This window comes from Macaca fascicularis, chromosome 2, assembly GCF_037993035.2.
Source record: "Macaca fascicularis isolate 582-1 chromosome 2, T2T-MFA8v1.1".
In the NCBI taxonomy this organism is placed as follows: domain Eukaryota; kingdom Metazoa; phylum Chordata; class Mammalia; order Primates; family Cercopithecidae; genus Macaca; species Macaca fascicularis.
Genome location: NC_088376.1, coordinates 170592542 through 170612911, shown reverse-complemented (window position 1 = coordinate 170612911; position 20370 = coordinate 170592542). Strand labels below are relative to the sequence as shown.

Sequence of the window (20370 nt, the reverse complement as noted above, 5' to 3'; positions counted from 1 at the left end):
AGAAAATGTCCAAAATCACTTTGGAAATATATTTCACAGGAAAAAATAAAATATTTTTTATCAGACCTCCAAAATTTCTTTATGAAAAGCATGGTCCTTAAACTTATTTCCAAAATATATTTTTCTCCTCACCTTATACTTGGTTCACTAAGCACTTTCAGGTTCAGAAGGAAAAAGAATTTTTCTTTGACCCTCCCTGTTATTTTTGTTTTCACCGCTTTACTGAAGAAAAATGCACACCTAGATTAAATTAGTTTTAAATTCACACAGAGTTTAAATTAAAGTTAATTCCTAAACAATTTACCTTTAGTGAAGGAAGTAGAAAAAAAAAAGAAATATTCCACAAATTCCTGCCTTCCAAGACATTATAATCTTTCATGGGACCTAAAACACATTTCCACACATTACTACAGTGAAAGGAAATGATAAATGAGAGGCACAGACCTTAAATGGCATACAAATTGGTAAAAGGGAGTGATCCCTTCCCTTCAGGTGATCATGAAAGGCTTTCGTAAGAACTTGGAAAATGAGCTGAGATTGAAAGGAGGGGTAGAATTTCCATAGGTGAAGACAGATGAATGGGTGCTCTACAAGTGGCAAGAGCAGCATAGGCAGGGCTATGATGAAGATGTGGTTATGGCAAGTAAGGCCATTAGGCTAGAGTTGAGAGGCTCTATATGGAATGCAGAAACAATCTAGAAAGGTGGTGGGATCAAACTCTGGAAGATTTTGAGTGCTGGTTAACAAAGATGAGCCGAATATCGTGAGCACTGGGGATGCTATGCAAGAGAGTGGTGTTACGAAGGACATGAGGTAAATTAAATGTATTTGGCTGAAATGGACCAAAATGGGGAAACACTAAAGACAAAGAGTCCAATCATAGAATTTATTGGAATTATTTAGAAGGAAGATGATGATGGTGTGAGATGCTCATAGAAGCAATTGGAGGAAACACATGACAGAGTGGAATGTTGTGGAGAGACAAGAGTAGGAAGCAAAGAAAATTCTCTGGGATTTTCCATAAGGATCAAGAGCATTAATTAACAAACTGATAAAGAAGGGAGTGATAAGAAGGGTAGGTGAGTAGGAAACTAGGAGTTGAAATGTTCGGAAAAAAACTGACAAGGCCCTTCATGTCTCCTATTTAGCTCTTAGACTTTCTCTTTCACCACTTCATACTTCTGGTACTTTGTTCCATAAAACCCCCAGGGCACAGGAATTAGGAGGGAATGTTATTCCCTTTCCCCTAAAGTTGGGCTCTTTCCTCCACAAAATAGATAGACTGTTGATCCTAATCTCAGCCCCAACTTGATCCCTAGAATAGGCACTTTTATGCACTTTACAAACTATAGACTATCTTTAGTTGTCATGAATGACCCAAATATGGGATAGAGCTGAAATTGTAAAGTTACTTTTGTGTAACAGACTTTTGTATCGCAATTAATTATTAACTTCTGACCTTGCATCTGACCTTGGCTAAATTCATCTCTCGTATAGAAGTAGATTAGTTCCCATAAAGAAAGACTGAATTACACAAGACGGCTTCTCTTCCAAGGAAGGTAGACTCAATGCCTCAACATTTAATTTTATTATACATTATGTTAATATATTATATAAAGTAGTTAATAGCACTTATTTATTCAATAGTATATATCATTCTAGAATTAACATTTTGCAGATTTTCCTTATTTTTGTAATTTATTTTGCCTGTTTACAAAACAGTATTTGTTAAAATTTCAATATTTTGTCTCATTAATGTGAATTAATAATGCAATTATTTCTAGAAGGTGTTCATTCCGTACATCCTTAATATAGGCTTCTCCAGGTTGATGAAGACAATGTTTGTGCTTTGCATATACTATATTCTTTAATTCATTTACAAAGAAATATTTAGTGAGCCCCTACCATGTTCCAGGTACCCTGACATCCATCATACTGAGCAAAGATGTTTAAGACACAGCCTCCATCCTGAAGGGGTTTATCAGCCAGTGCATGGATGGTCACAAGTAACTAGCACTGAGCTTGACGCTGTATTTGCAAAAGCAGAGTCCCTAACTCTGCCATCGATTTCTTCTATATTTCTATATTTCATAATTGAAGGTTGCTGCTATCACTAAAATGCTCTGCATTTTTTCATGGGGCTCCTGTAAGAAATTTTAAACTGACTTAAAGAATTTTAAAAGAATTTAAATGGGTTCTTTCATTGTGCTAATTTGGGGGAGTTGCAAGACACTCAAAAGTAAGCATATAAAGTAATAAATTAACGTTAAAAAGAACAGTTGTAAAATGTATGCATTCAAGTGAATGATGTCCATAAAGGAACTAAACTGTATGAGGGTGCATCTAGAGTTCAGCCATGCTACCATTGCAATAACCCTCTTTTGAAATTTTTCTTCCCAATAACCATAAGGGTCAATTTATGAGCAACGAAAGAAACTCCACCTTATTTCTTATAATTAAAGGGCGCTCTTTTTTGATCCAAATATATTTTTATTGTGGTAAAATACATATAACACAAAAATTACGATTTTAATCATTTAAAATGTACAATTAGATGGCATTTAAGATATTCACAATGTTGTGTAAACATGACTACGATCTAGATTCAGAACATATTCATCACCCCAAAAGGAAACCTTCTACCTATTAAGTAGTCATGCCACATTCTTTATTTCCTCAGCCCCTGGCAACCACCAATTTATTTTCTGTCTCTATGGATTTGCCTATTTTGGACATTTCATATAAACAGAATCACATCATATGTAAACTTTTGTGTACATCTTCTTTTACTTAGCATAATGCTTCTGAGGTTCATCAATGTTGTAACATACGTTAGTACTTCATTCCTTTTCATGACTGAATAATATTCCATGTGTGGATAAACTACATTTCCTTTATCCATTCATCAGTTGAACATTTAGGTTGTTTCCATCTTTTGGCTATTGTGAATAGTGCTGTGATAAACATTCACGCACAAGGATTTGTGTGAACAGATATTTTAACTTCATTTGAATATTTACCTAGGAATAGAATTACTGAGTACTGTGACAACTAGGTTTTATCTTTTGAAGAACTGTTAGACCACTTTCTAAAGTTACTGCACCATTTTACATTCTCATCAGCAATGGATGGGGTTTCTATTTCTTCACATCCTTGCTAACACTTCTTATTTTCTATTTTTTTTTTTATTCTAGTCATTCAATGGGTATGAAGTGGGTTTTCATTGTGGTTTTGATTTGCAAATCTCCAGTAACTAATGACATGGAGCATTTTTTTTCACATGTTTATTGGCCATTTATGTATTTTCTTTGATGAAATGTCTATTCCAGTCCTTTGCTCATTTTAAAATTAGGTTGCCAGTCTATTTGTTGTTGAATTTTAGTGTCTTTTGATGAACAAGTGTTTAATTTTTATGAAGTCCAATTTATCTATTTTTGATGTTATTGTTGATTACGCTTTTGTAATCATATCTAAGAAAGCACTACTAAATCCAAGATCAGAAACATTTATCCCTATGTTTTCTCCTAAGAAACCAGAGTTCTATTGTTTTATATAATGTAGTTTTTTTTTTTTTTTTTTGAGACGTAGTCTCGCTCTGTAGCCCAGGCTGGAGTGCAGTGGCCGGATCTCAGCTCACTGCAAGCTCCGCCTCCCGGGTTCACGCCATTCTCCGGCCTCAGCCTCCCAAGTAGCTGGGACTACAGGCGCCCGCCACCTCGCCCGGCTAGTTTTTTGTATTTCTTAGTAGAGACGGGGTTTCACCGTGTTAGCCAGGATGGTCTCGATCTCCTGACCTCGTGATCCGCCCGTCTCGGCCTCCCAAAGTGCTGGGATTACAGGCTTGAGCCACCGCGCCCGGCATATAATGTAGTTTTTATAGTTTTAGCTCTTCTACTTAAATCTCTGACATTTTGATTTCTTAAAATATGGTGTGAGATGAGGGTTCAAATTCATTCTTTTACATATGAATATCCAATTATCCTGGCACCATTTATTGAGACTATTCTTTACCCACTGAAAAATCTTGGCACCCTTATAAAAAATCAATTGACTACAGATATGTGGAGTTTATTCTGGACTCTGAATTCTATTTGCATTGATCTCTTTGTCTATCCATATGACAGTTCTACTGTGTTTTTTTTTTTTACTGTCATTTTGTAGTAAGTTTTGAAATAGGGAAGTCTTAGCTTCAATTTTGTTCTTTTTCAAGAGTGTTTTGGCAATTCTGGGTCTGTTGCAACTCACTGTGAATTTTAGGATCAGCTTTTTTATTTCTGCAATAGCAAGAAAAAGCTGTTAGGATTTTAGTGGAACCGCACTGAATCTGCAGATCACCTTGGGGAATATTGCTATCTTTGCAATATTACATCTTTCAGTCCATGAACACAGAATGTCTTTGTATTTATTTACATATTCTTGAATTTCTTTCAGCCATGTTTTCTTTGTTCAGTGTACAACTCTTGTACCTCTTTGGTTAAATTTATTCTTTTTTTTGTTTGTTTGTTTGTTTTGTTTTTTTTTTTTGAGACAGAGTCTCGCTCTGTCGCCCAGGCTGGAGTGCAGTGGCCGGATCTCAGCTCACTGCAAGCTCCGCCTCCTGGGTTCACGCCATTCTCCTCAGCCTCCCGAGTAGCTGGGACTACAGGCGCCCACCACCTCGCCCGGCTAGTTTTTTGTATTTTTTTTAGTAGAGACGGGGTTTCACCGGGTTAGCCAGGATGGTCTCGATCTCCTGACCTCGTGATCCGCCCGTCTCGGCCTCCCAAAGTGCTGGGATTACAGGCTTGAGCCACCGCGCCCGGCCAAATTTATTCTTAAATATTTTATTCTTTTTGATGCTATGGTAAATGGAACTGTTTCCTTAATTTTCTTTGTGGATTGTTTATTGCTAGTGTACAGAAATATCACTGATTTTTGTGTGTTGGTCCTGTATCATGTGGAATTGCTAAATTCATGTATTAGCTTTAATAGTTTTAAATAAATTTTTAAGAATTTTTCTACACGTAAGTTCATGCCATCTGTGAATAAAGTTTTACTTCTTTTTTTCTAAGTTAGATACCTTTTATTTCCTGTTCTTGCCTATTTGCTCTGGCTAGAACTTGCAGTTTAATGTTAAATTGAAATGGCAAAAGCGAGAATCCACGTCTTGTTCCTGCTCTTAGGGGGGAAAGCTCTAAGCCTTTCACCACTGAATATGATGTTGGCTATAAAATTTTTATAAACCAAATGTTTTTTACTCTCACTTACTCCCCTCTCTATGTATTTTTTCATGTTTTATTCAGCTTGGTTTCCCCCAGCTTAACTTCTATCTGTCCTTCCTCAGTTGTCAAAGCACATTAAAGGCCTCTGTCGGGGAACAGGGGAGAGAGATGAAGCTCTGAATATTCCCAGAAAATCATTAGGAAGCCAGGTTAGTTGTTTGCTGTTTTTCCTCTAAACAAACTGTGAACTATTAAGAAGTGTGTAACTGCTGAAGCACCACAAACATAAATTCAAGAAATTGTAATGAACAAAAATAAAGAACAGAAAAATGGGAAAAAAAGAAAAGAAAAGAAAAGAAAAAAAACCAAAGACAAAGAATCACAGAGCTATTAGCACCTATAGGTATTCACTTTATAATTTTTTTGATATTTCAGTGGTCTACTTTTGGACTTATGAAATAAATTTTATAATCCCTAAAGTCGAAAACAATAACTTTTATTATCTATTTCTCTACTCTCCTCTATCTCACTCATCTCAAACACACACATACACATACATATGTACACACTGGCACATAACAATCTGTGAGGTGTAGCAGATTTCAGATGTGCTATGGGAATTGACTTTCTAAATAATCACTTGAGAAACTGAATCCCCCTCTCCCTGGAAACATTATGAGAAAAATATCAGATGGTCTAGATATTGAGAACTCACCTGTCACATAAAGAGTTGTTGAGTGGCTTTCAATGATAGCAGACAGAAAATTTGCAGAACAGCGGTATGACCCATTGTCACTAGGAAGCACTGGTTCAAAATGTAGAATAAAAAATGAAAGGTTCTTCTCTTGTTTCCAACTTGTGTGTCTACCTTCAAGTTTTACACATGTTGTTCCATTGAGCTTGCACCAAGTCACTTGAGGCCTGTGAGCACAGTATTTCACAGGGCATTCTAGTTTAAAGCGATCTCCCGCGAAGATGGAGTGATAGGATTGTCTCTTTATATAAAGCTGTACATCGCATGATTCTTTGCCTAAAAGATAAAAACAAAACTAAAATCAAATATGTTCTTCTGGAAGTACCATATATATGTGACTTCATTAGTTCTCAAGCATTATTTGGTAATTTTCAAAAACAATTCCCCAATTTCTAGTAATTAAGCCTCACTAGCAGAATGTCTCATACTTATTAGGCACATAATAAATATGTTTAAGGTGAAATAAATCATTTAATCCTCTGTCAGACCTCCGAGACCAAGCTAAGCCATCATATCCCCAGTGACTTACATGTATACATCCAGATGGCCTGAAGCAACTGAAGATCCACAAAAGAAGTGAAAATAGTCTTAACTGATGACATTCCACCATTGTGATTTGTTTCTGCCCAACCCTAACTGATCAATGTACTTTGTAATCTCCCCCATCCTTAAGAAGGTTCTTTATAATCTCCCCCAACCTTAAAAAGGTTCTTTGTAATCTCCCCAACCTTGAGAATGTACTTTGTGAGATCACCCCTTGCCCCCAAAACATTGCTCTTAACTCCACCGCCTATCCCAAAACCTATAAGAACTAATGATAATCCCACCACATTTTGCCGACTCTCTTTTTGGACTCGGTCCGCCTGCACCCAGGTGAAATAAACAGCCTTGTGGCTCACACAAAGCCGTTTGGTGATCTCTTCACACGGATACGTGAGACACTGTCTTAGTCTGTTTTCTGCTACTATAACCGAATACCTGAGATTGGATAATTTATGAATCATGGAAGTTTTACTTGGCTCATGGCTCTGTAGGCTGAGAAGTCCAAGAGCATGGTGCCAGCATCTAGCAGAGGCCTTTGTGCTGCATTATCTCATGACAGAAAGCAGAAGGTGGAAGGGAGCACACAAGACAGAGAAAAATGGGGACCAAAATTTATCCTTTTATCAGGCACCCACTCCCATGATAACTAATCTATTCCTACAATAAGGGCATTAATACATTCATAATCTACTGATGTCTTAAAGGTTCCATCTCATAATACTGTTACAATGGCAATAAAATTTCAATATGAATTTTGGAGGGGGCATTCAAACTATAGCATTCTGTCCCTGGTCCCCCAAAACTCATGTTCTTTTCACATACAAAATACATTCATTCCATCTCAATAGCCCCAAAAGTTTTAATTTATTCCAGAATCAACTCAAAATGCCAAATTCAGAGTCTTATCTAAATCAGATATAGGTAAGATTCAAGGCACAATTCACTGTGAAGCATATTCCCTCCAACTATGATCCTGTGAAATCAAAACAAGTTATCTACTTCCAAAATACAGTAGTAGGACAGATATAAGATAGATATTCCCATTCCAAAAGGGAGAAATAGGCAAAAATGAGAAAGTAACAGGTCCCAAGTAAGTCCAAAACCCAATAGAGAAATAAAATGGCATTGCTGGCCTTGGTTGATGCTTCAGCACTCACAAGTTAGAGACTCCTGCTTGCGCTGTCCCAGGCTAATGCTTCAGGCTAATAGCTCCACAGTTCTCAGGTCTCAGTGGAGGTCCACTCCCATGCCTCCACTAGGCACTGCCATGGGAGTGGACTCTTCCTGGGCCCTCAGGCTGTCCACAACATCCTTTGAAATCTACATGGAGGAAGTTGTGGCCCACGCTTCTTGCATTCTGCTAGCCTGCACACTTAACAAGTGCTTGCCACCAAGGTTTACCAATTGCACCTTACGGAGTAGTGGGTTGAACTGCACCTGGGTTCACTTGAGCCATAGCCGGAGCAGCCAAGGAGCACTGTGCTGGTACTTTGTAATCTCCCCCACCCTTCTCTGGACTTCTCAGCCTACAGAGCCAGGAGCCAAGTAAAACTTCCATGATTCATAAATTATCCAATCTCAGGTATTCAGTTATAGTAGCAGAAAACAGACTAAGACAGTGTCTCACGTGTCCGTGTGAAGAGATCACCAAACGGCTTTGTGTAAGCCACAAGGCTGTTTATTTCACCTGGGTGCAGGCGGGCCGAGTCCAAAAAGAGAGTCGGCAAAGTATGGTGGGATTATCATTAGTTCTTACAGGTTTTGGGATAGGCGGTGGAGTTAAGAGCAATGTTTTGGGGGCAAGGGATGATCTCACAAAGTACATTCTCAAGGTTGGGGAGATTACAAAGAACCTTCTTAAGGTTGGGGGAGATTATAAAGAACCTTCTTAAGGGTGGGGGAGATTACAAAGTACATTGATTCAGAGAGCAGAAACCTGCGGCAGATCTGGGCAGCAAGCCTGTAAAAGGCACTCCAGTTTCCTCTGAAACCAATTTGCCCTCTGAGCTCTGAGCCTATGATGGGAGGGGCAGCCTCAAAGGCTTTGAAATGCCTTCAGGGCCTTTTTCCGCAACTTCTTGAATAGTACTACACTCCCTTCTATCCCTATTAATCGCTTTAACAATGGTCACTAGGCCACACCCTTAGTATTTTCTCCCAAACATGCCTTTTCACTTTTTATATGGCTAGGCAGTGAGTTTTCCAAGTCTTTCTATTCTGCTTCTCTTTTAATCATAAATTCCATGTTTAAGTCATTTTTTCCCCTCCTGCCTGTTACTGTAAGCAGTTAAAAGTAGCCACACAGCAGCCTAAATGCTTTGAGGCTTAGATATTTCTTCCACCAGATATCCTAAATTATTGCTCTTAATTTCTGCTTTCCGTAAAGTCCTAAGACATAGATCCACTTCCACCAAGTTCTTAGGAACTGTATGACAAGGACGGCCTTTACTCCAGTTTCCAATGGCTTGTTCTTCATTTCCCTTTAGTTTTGCACTTTGTGTTGATTTGTATTTTTTTATTTTCCAGTAAAGTTAAGGCTAAGCACATGATCCTAAAAGTATTTTCTTTTAAATTATTTTTTCTCCACTCTTACAGTTCTTTCTTAGCCTTTATTTCTATGTTTTGAACTATCCCCCCCCCTTAGCAATATGTCTAATCCATCTCCTTCATTTATTTATTTCACTCATTTTCATGCATTCTTCTGAATAGATTTACAGTATCATATATTATAATGACATAAGCGTAACAGAGATTATAGCCAAAACTCTCTTTTAAATACAAAGACAGGTAAAGGCCTTGCCTGTGATCACACAGCTTGTCAGATGTTGAACCAAGGAGCAACTTTTGACCCTGAGTTTCACATACATGTCTATCCAGAACAAGGTTTCACCTCATTTCTACACCCTCCTTGCCAGCATAAATATTCTCATTGTATCTATTTTCTTACACCTAATATAGCTTTCACTCGCATCCTACTTAAAAACCTTTCCTGCTCACATCTCATTAATCTCTGCTCAGATTAATACAAACTTGATTGAGTTTCCAGGAATCAGAGTGAGAAAAAGGACCTGCAGAAAACTTTTAGAACCTCTTAATATTTACTTACTTTTAACTGCTCTGAGACCTCAAACAAGTTCACTTTAAGACTTCCTAATTCAGTTGCTTCCAAAAGTTCAGAACTAAAATGAAACCAAACTGAAAGGTAAGTTATAAGGATGAGGTTTTCAAAAAAATGAAGAGAAAGGGTAAAATATTTTACCAAAAGGAAGTGTACCTGAATGTGGTTAGACTTACAACACAAAAGTAAGAAGGCCAGAGGCAGAAAGGTCAAGTGAAACTCTTGTTTCCAGAAGCCCGTTCCTCTCCCTGAAATTAACAGACTCCCTCAGCCTCCTAACTTCCCTTTTAATTTTCTTGGATAAGTCAATAACAGTTTATGGAGCCTATAAGTCTGTGCTAGAGTTATGAAAAACAATGAGATGGTTATAGACAAAGATCTTTTACCCTCAAAAAGTTTACCATTTAATTGGTAAGGCGGGAGTATCTAACAATGAGGGCACCTTTCTTTTCTTTTCCTTTCTTTTCCCTTCTTTTCCTTTCTTTTCTTTTCTTTCTTTCTTTTTTTTTTTTTTTGAGACAGAGTTTCACTCTTGTTGCACAGGCTGGAATGCAATGGCACGATCTCGGCTCACCGCAATCTCTGCCTCCCGGGTTCAAGTGATTATCCTGCCTTAGCCTCCTGAGTAACTAGGATTACAGGCATGAGCCATCAGGCCCAGCTAATTTTGTATTTTTAGTAAAGATAGGGTTTCTTCATGTTGGTCAGGCTAGTCTTGAACTCCCAACATCAGGTGATCAGCTCATCTTGGCCTCCCAAAGTGCTGGGATTACAGGCGTGAGCCACCACATCGGCCAGAGGACACCTTTCTAGAATAAATTTACTATATACCACTCTTTGTTCTTTCAGTTTACTGAGCTGAAAGCAAGGCTTGAGGGTCCTTGCATGCTGGTTGTTAGGAAGCCTAGGAATGAATCGGACAGGATGTCTGCATTTGTGGAGCTTGCCTTCTAATGGGAAATAAAAAAGAATGACAATTGGGAGAGTGTTATATAACACTGTAAAGAGGTACAAACAAGGCTGGGCATGGTGGCTCATGCCTGTAATCCTAGCACTTTGGGAGGCTGTGGCAGGTGGATCACCTGAGGTCAGGAGTTTAAGACCAGCCTGACCAACATGGTGAAACACCATCTTTACTAAAAATACAAAAATTAGTCAGGTGTGGTGGTGCATGCCTGTAATCCCAGCTACTCAGGAGGTTGAGGCAGGAGAATTGCTTGAACCAGGGAGTTGGATGTTGCAGTGAGCCAAGATCATGCCATCCAGCCTGGGCAATGGAGTGAGACTCTAAAAAAACAAAAAAACAAACCAGAGTTACAAACAACTTTGCATGGGTCTGCAGAAGGTTAACTTCAGCTGGAACAAAGCTTCATGGAAGGGCAATACTTGAGCTGAACCTCGGTAAATGAGTAGCCCTTTGGCAATCAGAGCAGTGCATGGGACAGGGGAGGTATTTTAAGAGTGAGGAAATGGAACGGAAAAGTCTTAGAGACCAGGAATCTCATGATATATTTAGATCATTGATACACAACTAGATCATGGTTTTCTGACATGATGACATGGAGACCACCGGTTGTTTCAGAAAAATTGGAATAAGCATTAGGCAGGAGTTTAAACTTTGCTTATCCACCATGAAAAAATACAATGCCTAATTTTGGGGGATATTCATAAAGGACATGGAAATAGCTAAAAATGAGACTACTCCTTTGAACATGTCTGTTTCAAATGCTAACACATTGAGCGAATTTGAAGATAGTCCCCCAGTTTTGCTGGTCCTCAGTTTCTTCAAAATAAGATGAAAGCGTTGAGCTGTAAAAGTAAGAAAGTTCTCACTCACCACCCCCTGACCACACTAACACACACAACTTCACCTTCCTCAATGTGTGACTGAAACTATGAAATCACTTTTAGCCTGCAATTTCTATTTCTATCACAATATATTACCTTTCTATTTAGCCACAGGGCTATCACTTGATGTTAGTGGCGCAATTAGACATCACTTCAAGTTCTGTCTTTCGTGACTGTATGCTCCGGAGCAGTGCACAAAGTGGGTTAGGGCTGGAGAAAAGAGCCAGCTTTCTGAGTTGGTGACGTCACTGATTCACAATGGGATTATGGAAACATTGCAGTTCCTAAATATTCTTATCAGCAGGATAATGACCATTCACAATCATACTGACTGGCACAGGAATTTTTCTTGAATGGAGGAATGAACCGATGATGAATGCAGGCTTGCAAATAGGCATTAAAATCAAGAGGACTCTCTCTGTGCACAAACAAGGTATTATAATACTTCCTATCTCTCAGAGGCTAACACTGATGTTTATAGTGTAAAAATGACCACTGAGACAAATAGCACAATTCTTTTTTTTTTTTAATTTATATATTTTTTGAGATGGAGTCTCACTCTTGCCCAGGCTGGAGTATAGTGACACAATTTCGGCTCACTGCAGCCTGCGCCTCCCGGGTTCAAGCGATTCTCCTGCCTCAGCCTCCCAGGTGGCTGGGATTACAGGCGCCCACAACCATGTCCAGCTAATTTTTGTATTTTTAGTAGAAACGGGGTTTCGCCATGTTAGCCAGGCTGGTCTCGAACTCCTGACCTCAGGTGATCCACCCACCTCTGCTCCCAAAGTGCTGAGATTATAGGCGTGAGCCGCCGGGCCCCGTCGACACAATTCTAATTGTCCATCTGACAAGCTTGTTAACACTCCTTTTCGCCTGTTCTGAATTATGAATATCCATCATATGATACTCAGGACACACAAAGCTATCCCCCAAAAGTTTGTCTTATCAAATAAATATTTCCTAAAGAGGAATAACTATGACAGTTGCTTTTGGCTGTTACTCAACTTCCAACGACCAGTTATTTTATCTCATTTTTTATTTATTTATTTTTTTGAGATGGAGTTTTGCTCTTGTTGCCCAGGCTGGAGTGCAATGGCGCGATCTCCTCTCACTGCAACCTCCACCTCCCGGGTTCAAGCAGTTCTCCTGCCTCAGCCTCCCAAATAGTGGGAGCTATCAGTTATTTTTATTCTTGCTCTTATTATCTCTGCTGTTTTTCTCAAGCATTCATGTCTGATGATAGGAAATTTTCAATGCTAAACATAATTAAAATAAATACATGCAGTAAAAGAATAAAAACTTCTGGCCCAGCGTGGTGGCTCAAGCCTGTGGTCCCAGCACCTTGGGAGGCCAAGGCGGGCGGATCCCAAAGTCAGGAGATCGAGACCATCCTGGCCAACACGGTGAAACCCGTCTCTACTAAAAATACAAAAAATCAGCCGGGCGTGGTGGTGGGCACCTGTAGTCCCAGCTACTGGGAGGCTGAGGCAGGAGAATGACGTGAACCCGGGAGGCGGAGCTTGCAGTGAGCCAAGATCGCGCCACTGCACTCCAGCCTGGGCGACAGAGGGAGACTCTCTCTCAACAAACAAACAAATAAACAAACAAAAAATAAAAACTTCTACTTCCCTCCAGGCTCTTGTATAATGAAATATCCCTTGTTAAGTCACTATAGGTTTAGGAATTCTTTCATTTTAAAAATTTTTATCAAAACCACTAGTGGTATGTATATTCCACATTCAGGTGGTACCGATTATATTTTATTTTAGGTCCAGAGTACATCATTTTGAGCAACCCCTTTCTCTATACATAAAAATATTTTCAGAAATAATCATGAGATGAAACAAGTAATAAAATGGCCAGAAAAGAAATATAGATAATGAACATTGTCTTGTGTTGAACTTCAAGTATAAAACCATGCAAATTAAAAAATGTTTAAAAAAATATTAAAATACTAAAAAGGAAAAATGCACAGGTAATTATTCAATCATTTTTATATCCACCTAAACAGTATGAACTTTGATTCTTTAGTTATAGTCTGATATAAGTTTATATAAATAATTGTCCAATAACTAATCAATGAGTTGTATTAAAAATGAAATTCTACAAAGATACAATTTAGGTAACTACTAAATTGTAACACTAAAGTTTTATTTTCTTGATTTCTTCTTTAGTTTTAAAACAATATTTTAAAAATACATTTCAATTGTAAAAATATTAATCAATCTAACATTTCATGCATGAAATAAAGTTGCCAAGCCGAAAATGGTATACATCACAATTTGTACCCTTTTCACTGTTTTAAATTTTAAACACAAATAAAAATTCAAGACGTTTGCACCAAATGACAAAAATGAAACAGCTCCTGTGCTGCTTCTTTGTCTCAGCATTCTCTGTGGTACTGTTGTTTATTTAAAACTGAATGTTGAAAGACTGGAGTATGTAGTACCACCGAGACTGAGGGCACAAAGTGTCCCTGGAGGAAACTGGAGAGATCCTGGACATTATAAATTTACTATCAAAATGAACACAAGTAGCTGAATTGTATACCTCCAAGACCAGCTCTATAACTGGGAAGTTCTCTGAGTTAACTTGCAAGTAGAATGCAAAGTTTGTCAAAAGATATATACTACAACTGTGCTAATTTGAAGTTTACATATATATTATAAAACTCAACAGTAACCACAGTATTTAGAACTTAGACCAAAAATATTTGAAGGGTAAATATTTCACCTCTGACATGGTTCATATTTGCTAGTATATAGTGATAATTAAAAGGAAACCGGCTGGGTGCAGTGGCTCATGCCTTAATCCCAGCACTTTGGGAGGCCAGGACGGGTGGATCACCTGAGGTCAGGAGTTCAAGACCAGCCTAACCAATATGGAGAAATCCTGTCTCTATAAAGAAATACAAAAGTAGCTGGGCGTGGTGGCGCACTCCTGTAATCCCAGCTACTCAAGAGGCTGAGGCAGGAGAATTGATTGAACCCAGGAGGCGGAGGTTGTAGTGAGCCGAGATCATGCCATTGCACTCTAGCCTAGGCAACAAGAGCGAAACTCCGTGTCAAAAAAAAAAAAAAAAAAAGGAAACCAACTTTTAGTTGTTTTTAAATTCAGTACAGACAGTGGACCCACTTGTTCACACCTAGGAGTGTGGATATCCCACTGTCCTTGACACATTAGTAACAAGACAGTTTCTAGCATAAAGAAGAAGCTGAAAGTCTTACATTACTTTTCAATTTTGCCATTAGATTTTTGTTTGATTATCTAGGATATGATATAATCTCTCAGCGCTTTCAAATCCCTCACGAGGACGATAGTCTTTCTCGCTGGGTCAATCAGGAGAGGCTTCATGGGGGAAGATAAATCTCTTTCTTCTTCCAAGCCAACCCCCTGGCAAACTTGGTCCTCCTCTCATTATCACAGTATAATACCATCATTTACCTAATTACATGGGCCAGAACCTGGGGAGCCGTCTTAGTCTGCTTCCTTGTCACTGTCCCATTCTATCGGCTGCGAAGTTCAGTTGATTCAGGATGGAAAATGTCTTCCATATTTGTTTCCATGACACTGCCTTAATTTGGATCTCATTCTGTTTCATGTGGATTATTGTCACAGCCTACCAAATGGACGTCTACATTCCAAACTTGGCCTTGTTTCCCTCCCTCCACCTCAATCCATTCTCCACATCACTGTCAGTGTTTGGTGTTTTGTTTTGTTTTGTTTTGTTTTTGAGACAGAGTCTCGCTCTGTCGCCCAGGCTGGAGTGCAGTGGCGCGATCTTGGCTCACTGCAAGCTCCGCCTCCCGGGTTCACGTCATTCTCCTGCCTCAGCCTCCCGAGTAGCTGGGACTACAGGTGCCTGCCATCGCGCCCGGCTGATTTTTTGTATTTTTAGTAGAGACGGAGTTTTACTGGGTTAGCCAGGATGGTCTCGATATCCTGACCTCATGATCCGCCTGCCTTGGCCTCCCAAAATGCTGGGATTACAGGCGTGAGACACCACACCGGGCCTAGCCCCTGCTTCTTTATGCAAACTCACCATACTCTCATATCCCCACCCCCTAGCGAACGTCTGATGCTATTTTGTGTGACATGCATCACTCTTTATAATCACATGTGTTCATGTTTCTGTCTTCTATCTAGTCTGCTACTTCCTTGATGGTGTGTTACCTGTCTCTGCATGAGGAGTTGGACTTAGAAAGGTATAAAGGTGAGAAAGCACGATGTGCCCTGAGACTGAACAGAAAGACGTTAATGGAGCAAATAATCCCCTGTTCACAGCTCTAATTGTTTCTACCTAGTACTGGCTGCACAGCAGAGTCCCCTAAGCCCTTAGAGAGGTGGGCTAAAAGGCAGAGAGGTGAAGAACATATGCAACTCAACATACCTTACAGTGGTTAAGTTGTAACCACTAAAGAAAAGCTAGACTTTACAAGTACTCAGTTTGAAAAGGCCTGATTTATGTCCACTCAGGGGTGGATATTAAAAATATTTAACAAGTGACACTCCATGGCCATCCAGCTACACAGACCAGCCGATCAGAAAGGAGTGCCAGCCACAAATAACTGTATAGTCTCGTAACTCCCAACCAAGTAAGTGTAGTTGCTGAGCTGAAGAGTGTAAGTAATTTTTGAAACCAATTAGCCCTTAAAAAAAAGAGGGTTGTGATTATGAACATTTTGTAAAATACCATTGTTTCTTGTTTTTAAAGACCATATGTTTTGATTATAACCATTATCATGAGGAAAATCTCCCCTGAGTTTCACTATGTCTCCATTGAAAAATTCTTACAAATTTATGGAAACTTCAAGGTGGTTACAACCATTGAAAGAAATGAATTACTGTAATGAATGCAGATTGCCCTAACTTGAGCTAAGAAAGTGTCAGAGTTTAACACAGAAATTAAACAAATGATTTTTTGAGAAACTAAAATGATTACTAAGTATAATAAACCAACAATTTTCTGTGACATCAACCAGGATTTTAGCATCTGTCAGGAGATACTATCATAGACAAACAACAAACCAAACTTCAGATACATGCTGGGGGGCTACAGAAGGAAAGAAGTCTTTACACTCAGGAGCAAAAAGGCCTCCAGATGGTATGTTCCGCCTTACTTTAGAAGGCTGGAATGGCAGAGAGGAGGGAAGAGATGATGGCCACCAGGGAAGGGAAATAATCTGTCTCGCAAATCTTCCCTTGAAATTAGAGTTTAGGGATCCCATAAGGCAGTGGTTTGCACACAGTCGGGGCAAATCCACACACAGCAATAGCAGCCATGGAACCATACTTCAAAGATCTTGGGAGGACATTGACTTGCGCACCTTGGGAAATCACATGCACGACATCAGAAAACCCAGATAGCATACTTTCCCATCATAAACTAGCTGACATACACTCACAAAATCAGAAATGTGGTGACATGAGGCTAGGGTGGGGGAGTTCCACCTCATACAGAAAGTATTCATTTAATGTATTATGTAATGTCTATTAAAGGTATTACTTTAACTCTATGGTAAATAAACCCACTCCATAAGTCAGATATTCTCAGAAGTACTAGGAATACCTGGAGAAAATTAAATAAGTATGATGCACACGCACATATGTTAAAATCAGAGCTTCTATTGTAAAAATGACTATTGTTACTTTAAGGAAAACCCTGTGATTGTTCTCATGAGTACGGTGAAAACTGACTGACCCTCAGTCCCTTGTGTAAAATGAAAGTGTATTTACATACGTCTCACCTGAAAAACAACACTAAAGATACAGATCACAGACAATACAGATCACAGACAAGGATGTAGTATGCAATAGCAGATTTAACTTATTCTCTGTGGATATTACCTGATACTGGTCTTTAGACAAGAAGAGCCATTCTCTCCCTGTGTACACACACACACACACAATGTAAAATTTCCTTCACAAAAATGGAACTGGAAAGTATTAATGCCAAGAATACACAGGGCCTAAGTCTACATTTATGCCCATTATTAAAAACAAAAACAAAGAACCATGAAACAAGAAAATTGAGAGCATTTTCACAATCATCCTTTATTATTATTTCCTCTTTAAAATCCCCTTCTTACAAAAATATATCTTCTTATATTCATATATGAAACTTTTCTTTAAGTGTACTTTCATATGGCATTAGCACACTTTAAAGTAATTTCTTCTACAGTTAGAACACCTCATTGTTAGTGTAGTATGACTATTTGGAAAGTAAATTTGAAGACTGATCTCTTCAATGCAGTTGTATTGAGCAACTGAAGACTTTAAGCCATATATCTCTTGATTTTCTCATGTTTGAAATAATTCTGAACTTGTTTTGTCTAAACTCAGTCATTTTAGTATTTGTCATTGCTTTTTCCGGCATCTAGCAAAGCTTACAAAGTCCCCGTGTCATTTCCTCTCTTTGAGATATTTAAGAGTAGAACAAGAAGAGATCTTTAGAGGTCATGAGGTCAGATGTCCAATGGAAAGTTTAAGTTACATTTAGGAGATCACCTCTAGAATCACTGCTACATGTTCTTTGCCACTTGCCCACAAGCACACGCCACCTCACATTATCTATGAGCTGTAGAACCAACCTAGATCTATCTTAACAGGAGGAAAAAAAGCATATGACTAATATTTTCAAAGTTCTTATTATGAGGTAGGCACTTTTAGATACCAAACATGTATTGTTTCATTTGACCCTCACAATGATTTTATGAGGGAATTGCTACTATGGCCTTTATTTTTAAGTTGAGGAAACTGGGTATTAGAGAATATAAGCCACTTGCCCAAGGTCACCAACTGGTGGGAGGAAGAGTCAAGACTAGGACTTTAACCCAGGCCTGGCTAACTCCAAAGCACAAGCTCTTATCCAGCAGGACTGTTGTAAAAGTAAATGGGAACACATAGGAAATATTCTTAGCACTATGCTTGGCACCTAACAACAAGAGTAAGTACCAGATATTATTGTTTTCTGATAGGATGAATTTAGGGAAGTCACACAGAAGTTGAGTCATTGTCCAGAGGTGTAAAGCCTGAGTGGTAAAGACAAGATGGAAACACAGAAGGCTCTGCTGTGAAAAATTATTCCCAACAACCATTCTAGGGATCAGCAGCGGTGCATAATAACTGGTATATACACCAGGCAAAAAAATATAGATAATAGAGAGAAGAAAGGCAGCACATCCAATATAAGCATGATCTTCTTTTATGTGGGAGAAGAAATTCTACAGACATATATTAACCAGCAAGGCTTGCCTTGGTCAAAACTAGAAAATTGAAAACAACTTTGTCCTTTGATAATTTTCTTTTTTTTTTTTGAGACGGAGTCTCGCTCTGTCACCCAGGCTGGAGTGCAGTGGCCGGATCTCAGCTCACTGCAAGCTCCGCCTCCCGGGTTCACGCCATTCTCCTGCCTCAGCCTCCCGAGTAGCTGGGACTACAGGCGCCCGCCACCTCGCCCGGCTAGTTTTTTGTATTTTTTAGTAGAGACGGGGTTTCACCGTGTTAACCAGGATGGTCTCGATCTCCCAACCTCGTGATCCGCCCGTCTCGGCCTCCCAAAGTGCTGGGATTACAGGCTTGAGCCACCGCGCCCGGCCTGTCCTTTGATAATTTTCTAAGCTTGCTTTCAGGATTTCTTCATTACATCTCTGCCGAGTCACAAATGTCCCCTTGCAGTTCTACCCTATTGGTCACTGACTTTGCTTCTCTAGGCCAGAAGATTCACATACATTGCACCCCTTAGAGCCCTGTCTACTCTAAGTAACAAGGATGAGTTTCTGGTGGTTTTAGTTGGTCAACATGTAATTATTGCTCTTGAATAGTAAAAGCTTTTAGTCAACTTAATGAGTCCTAAAGAACAATGATTTATGTTGACTATGTAGAGAATAGCTCTGGTCCAGAAAGCCTTTGATTGCCTGTTACACACAGGCCCTGTCCTTCAGATAGGCTAAGTTTTCCACCTTGATCACAGGGACTTGAGGAAGAAACACAGGGCAGCAAATGCAGAGAGCATACCTGAGAAGCTGTTGACAGTAGCATCTGTGAGCACCTCTGGCATTTGATCAGAAACCAACATGAGTATTTCTAAATACTGACTTCAGTGGAAGGATGGTTACCTGTGATGTTCAGATTAAGTGTGGCTTATGTATTGTGAATGGAAAGGGAAAGTCAATCTCTACTTTCTTCCCAGATACTTCCTCATATCTCTCCACAGACATCGCACTGAGATTCATTGGCATTTTCAAAGCCCTTGAAAATAGTAAACAATACTTATGTGGACAGAATCTGCTAAATGTCTTCCAGTATTAATTCTCATCTTCTAATATTATAGATGAAAATGAAGTGGGGCCATAACCCCGCAGATGAAAATCTCAATGCCCCAGCCTCCCTTGTAGCCAGCTTATTGGATAATAGGCCATTTGTGATGTGTGTGAGTTCTAGGTTGTACTTATAAGATGAACATGGTTATCAAGAAGGCAGAAAAGAGAAACTGAAGAGCTCTGCCGGCTAAACTTGATGTTTTCCTGGGACTGATCTAACACTCCTCTGGACTCTGTTCTAAGTGAATCTCAAATTGTATATGTTTAGATTCTGAGCATACTAAAAATGACACCTCTGCATGCATACACACAGACACATGCACACAAGGCACTTCTTCCATCAAGATAAACACGTAAATCAGGTCCATAACCACGAGAGTATACCAGAAAGGTACAAAATATTGAGCTTATTTTGAGGTAAGAGAATGGAAAATATTAGAAAAGTGAAACAAATCACATATGATACAATTCACTGACACAATACAACTCAAGCTGCATGATTCTCAAACACTATTAGCATTTCTTGGTGACAAGGACAAGAGTAGATAATGCTTTTGGCATTTTTGTCACAAAGTCTTCATGACA

At 39.1% G+C, this 20370-nt stretch overlaps 1 protein-coding gene across 3 annotated transcripts in view; it reads right to left on the bottom strand.

The window, feature by feature from the left end:
* Window positions 1–20370, bottom strand: part of BTLA (B and T lymphocyte associated) — a 36302-nt gene that overhangs the window by 9925 nt on the left and 6007 nt on the right. For all 3 annotated transcript variants that reach the window (XM_005548167.5, XM_005548165.5, XM_074033463.1), the window contains one exon: window positions 5917–6231. In XM_005548167.5, coding sequence (XP_005548224.3) covers window positions 5917–6231 — 315 coding nt within the window. The remainder of the gene's footprint in view (window positions 1–5916; window positions 6232–20370) is intronic.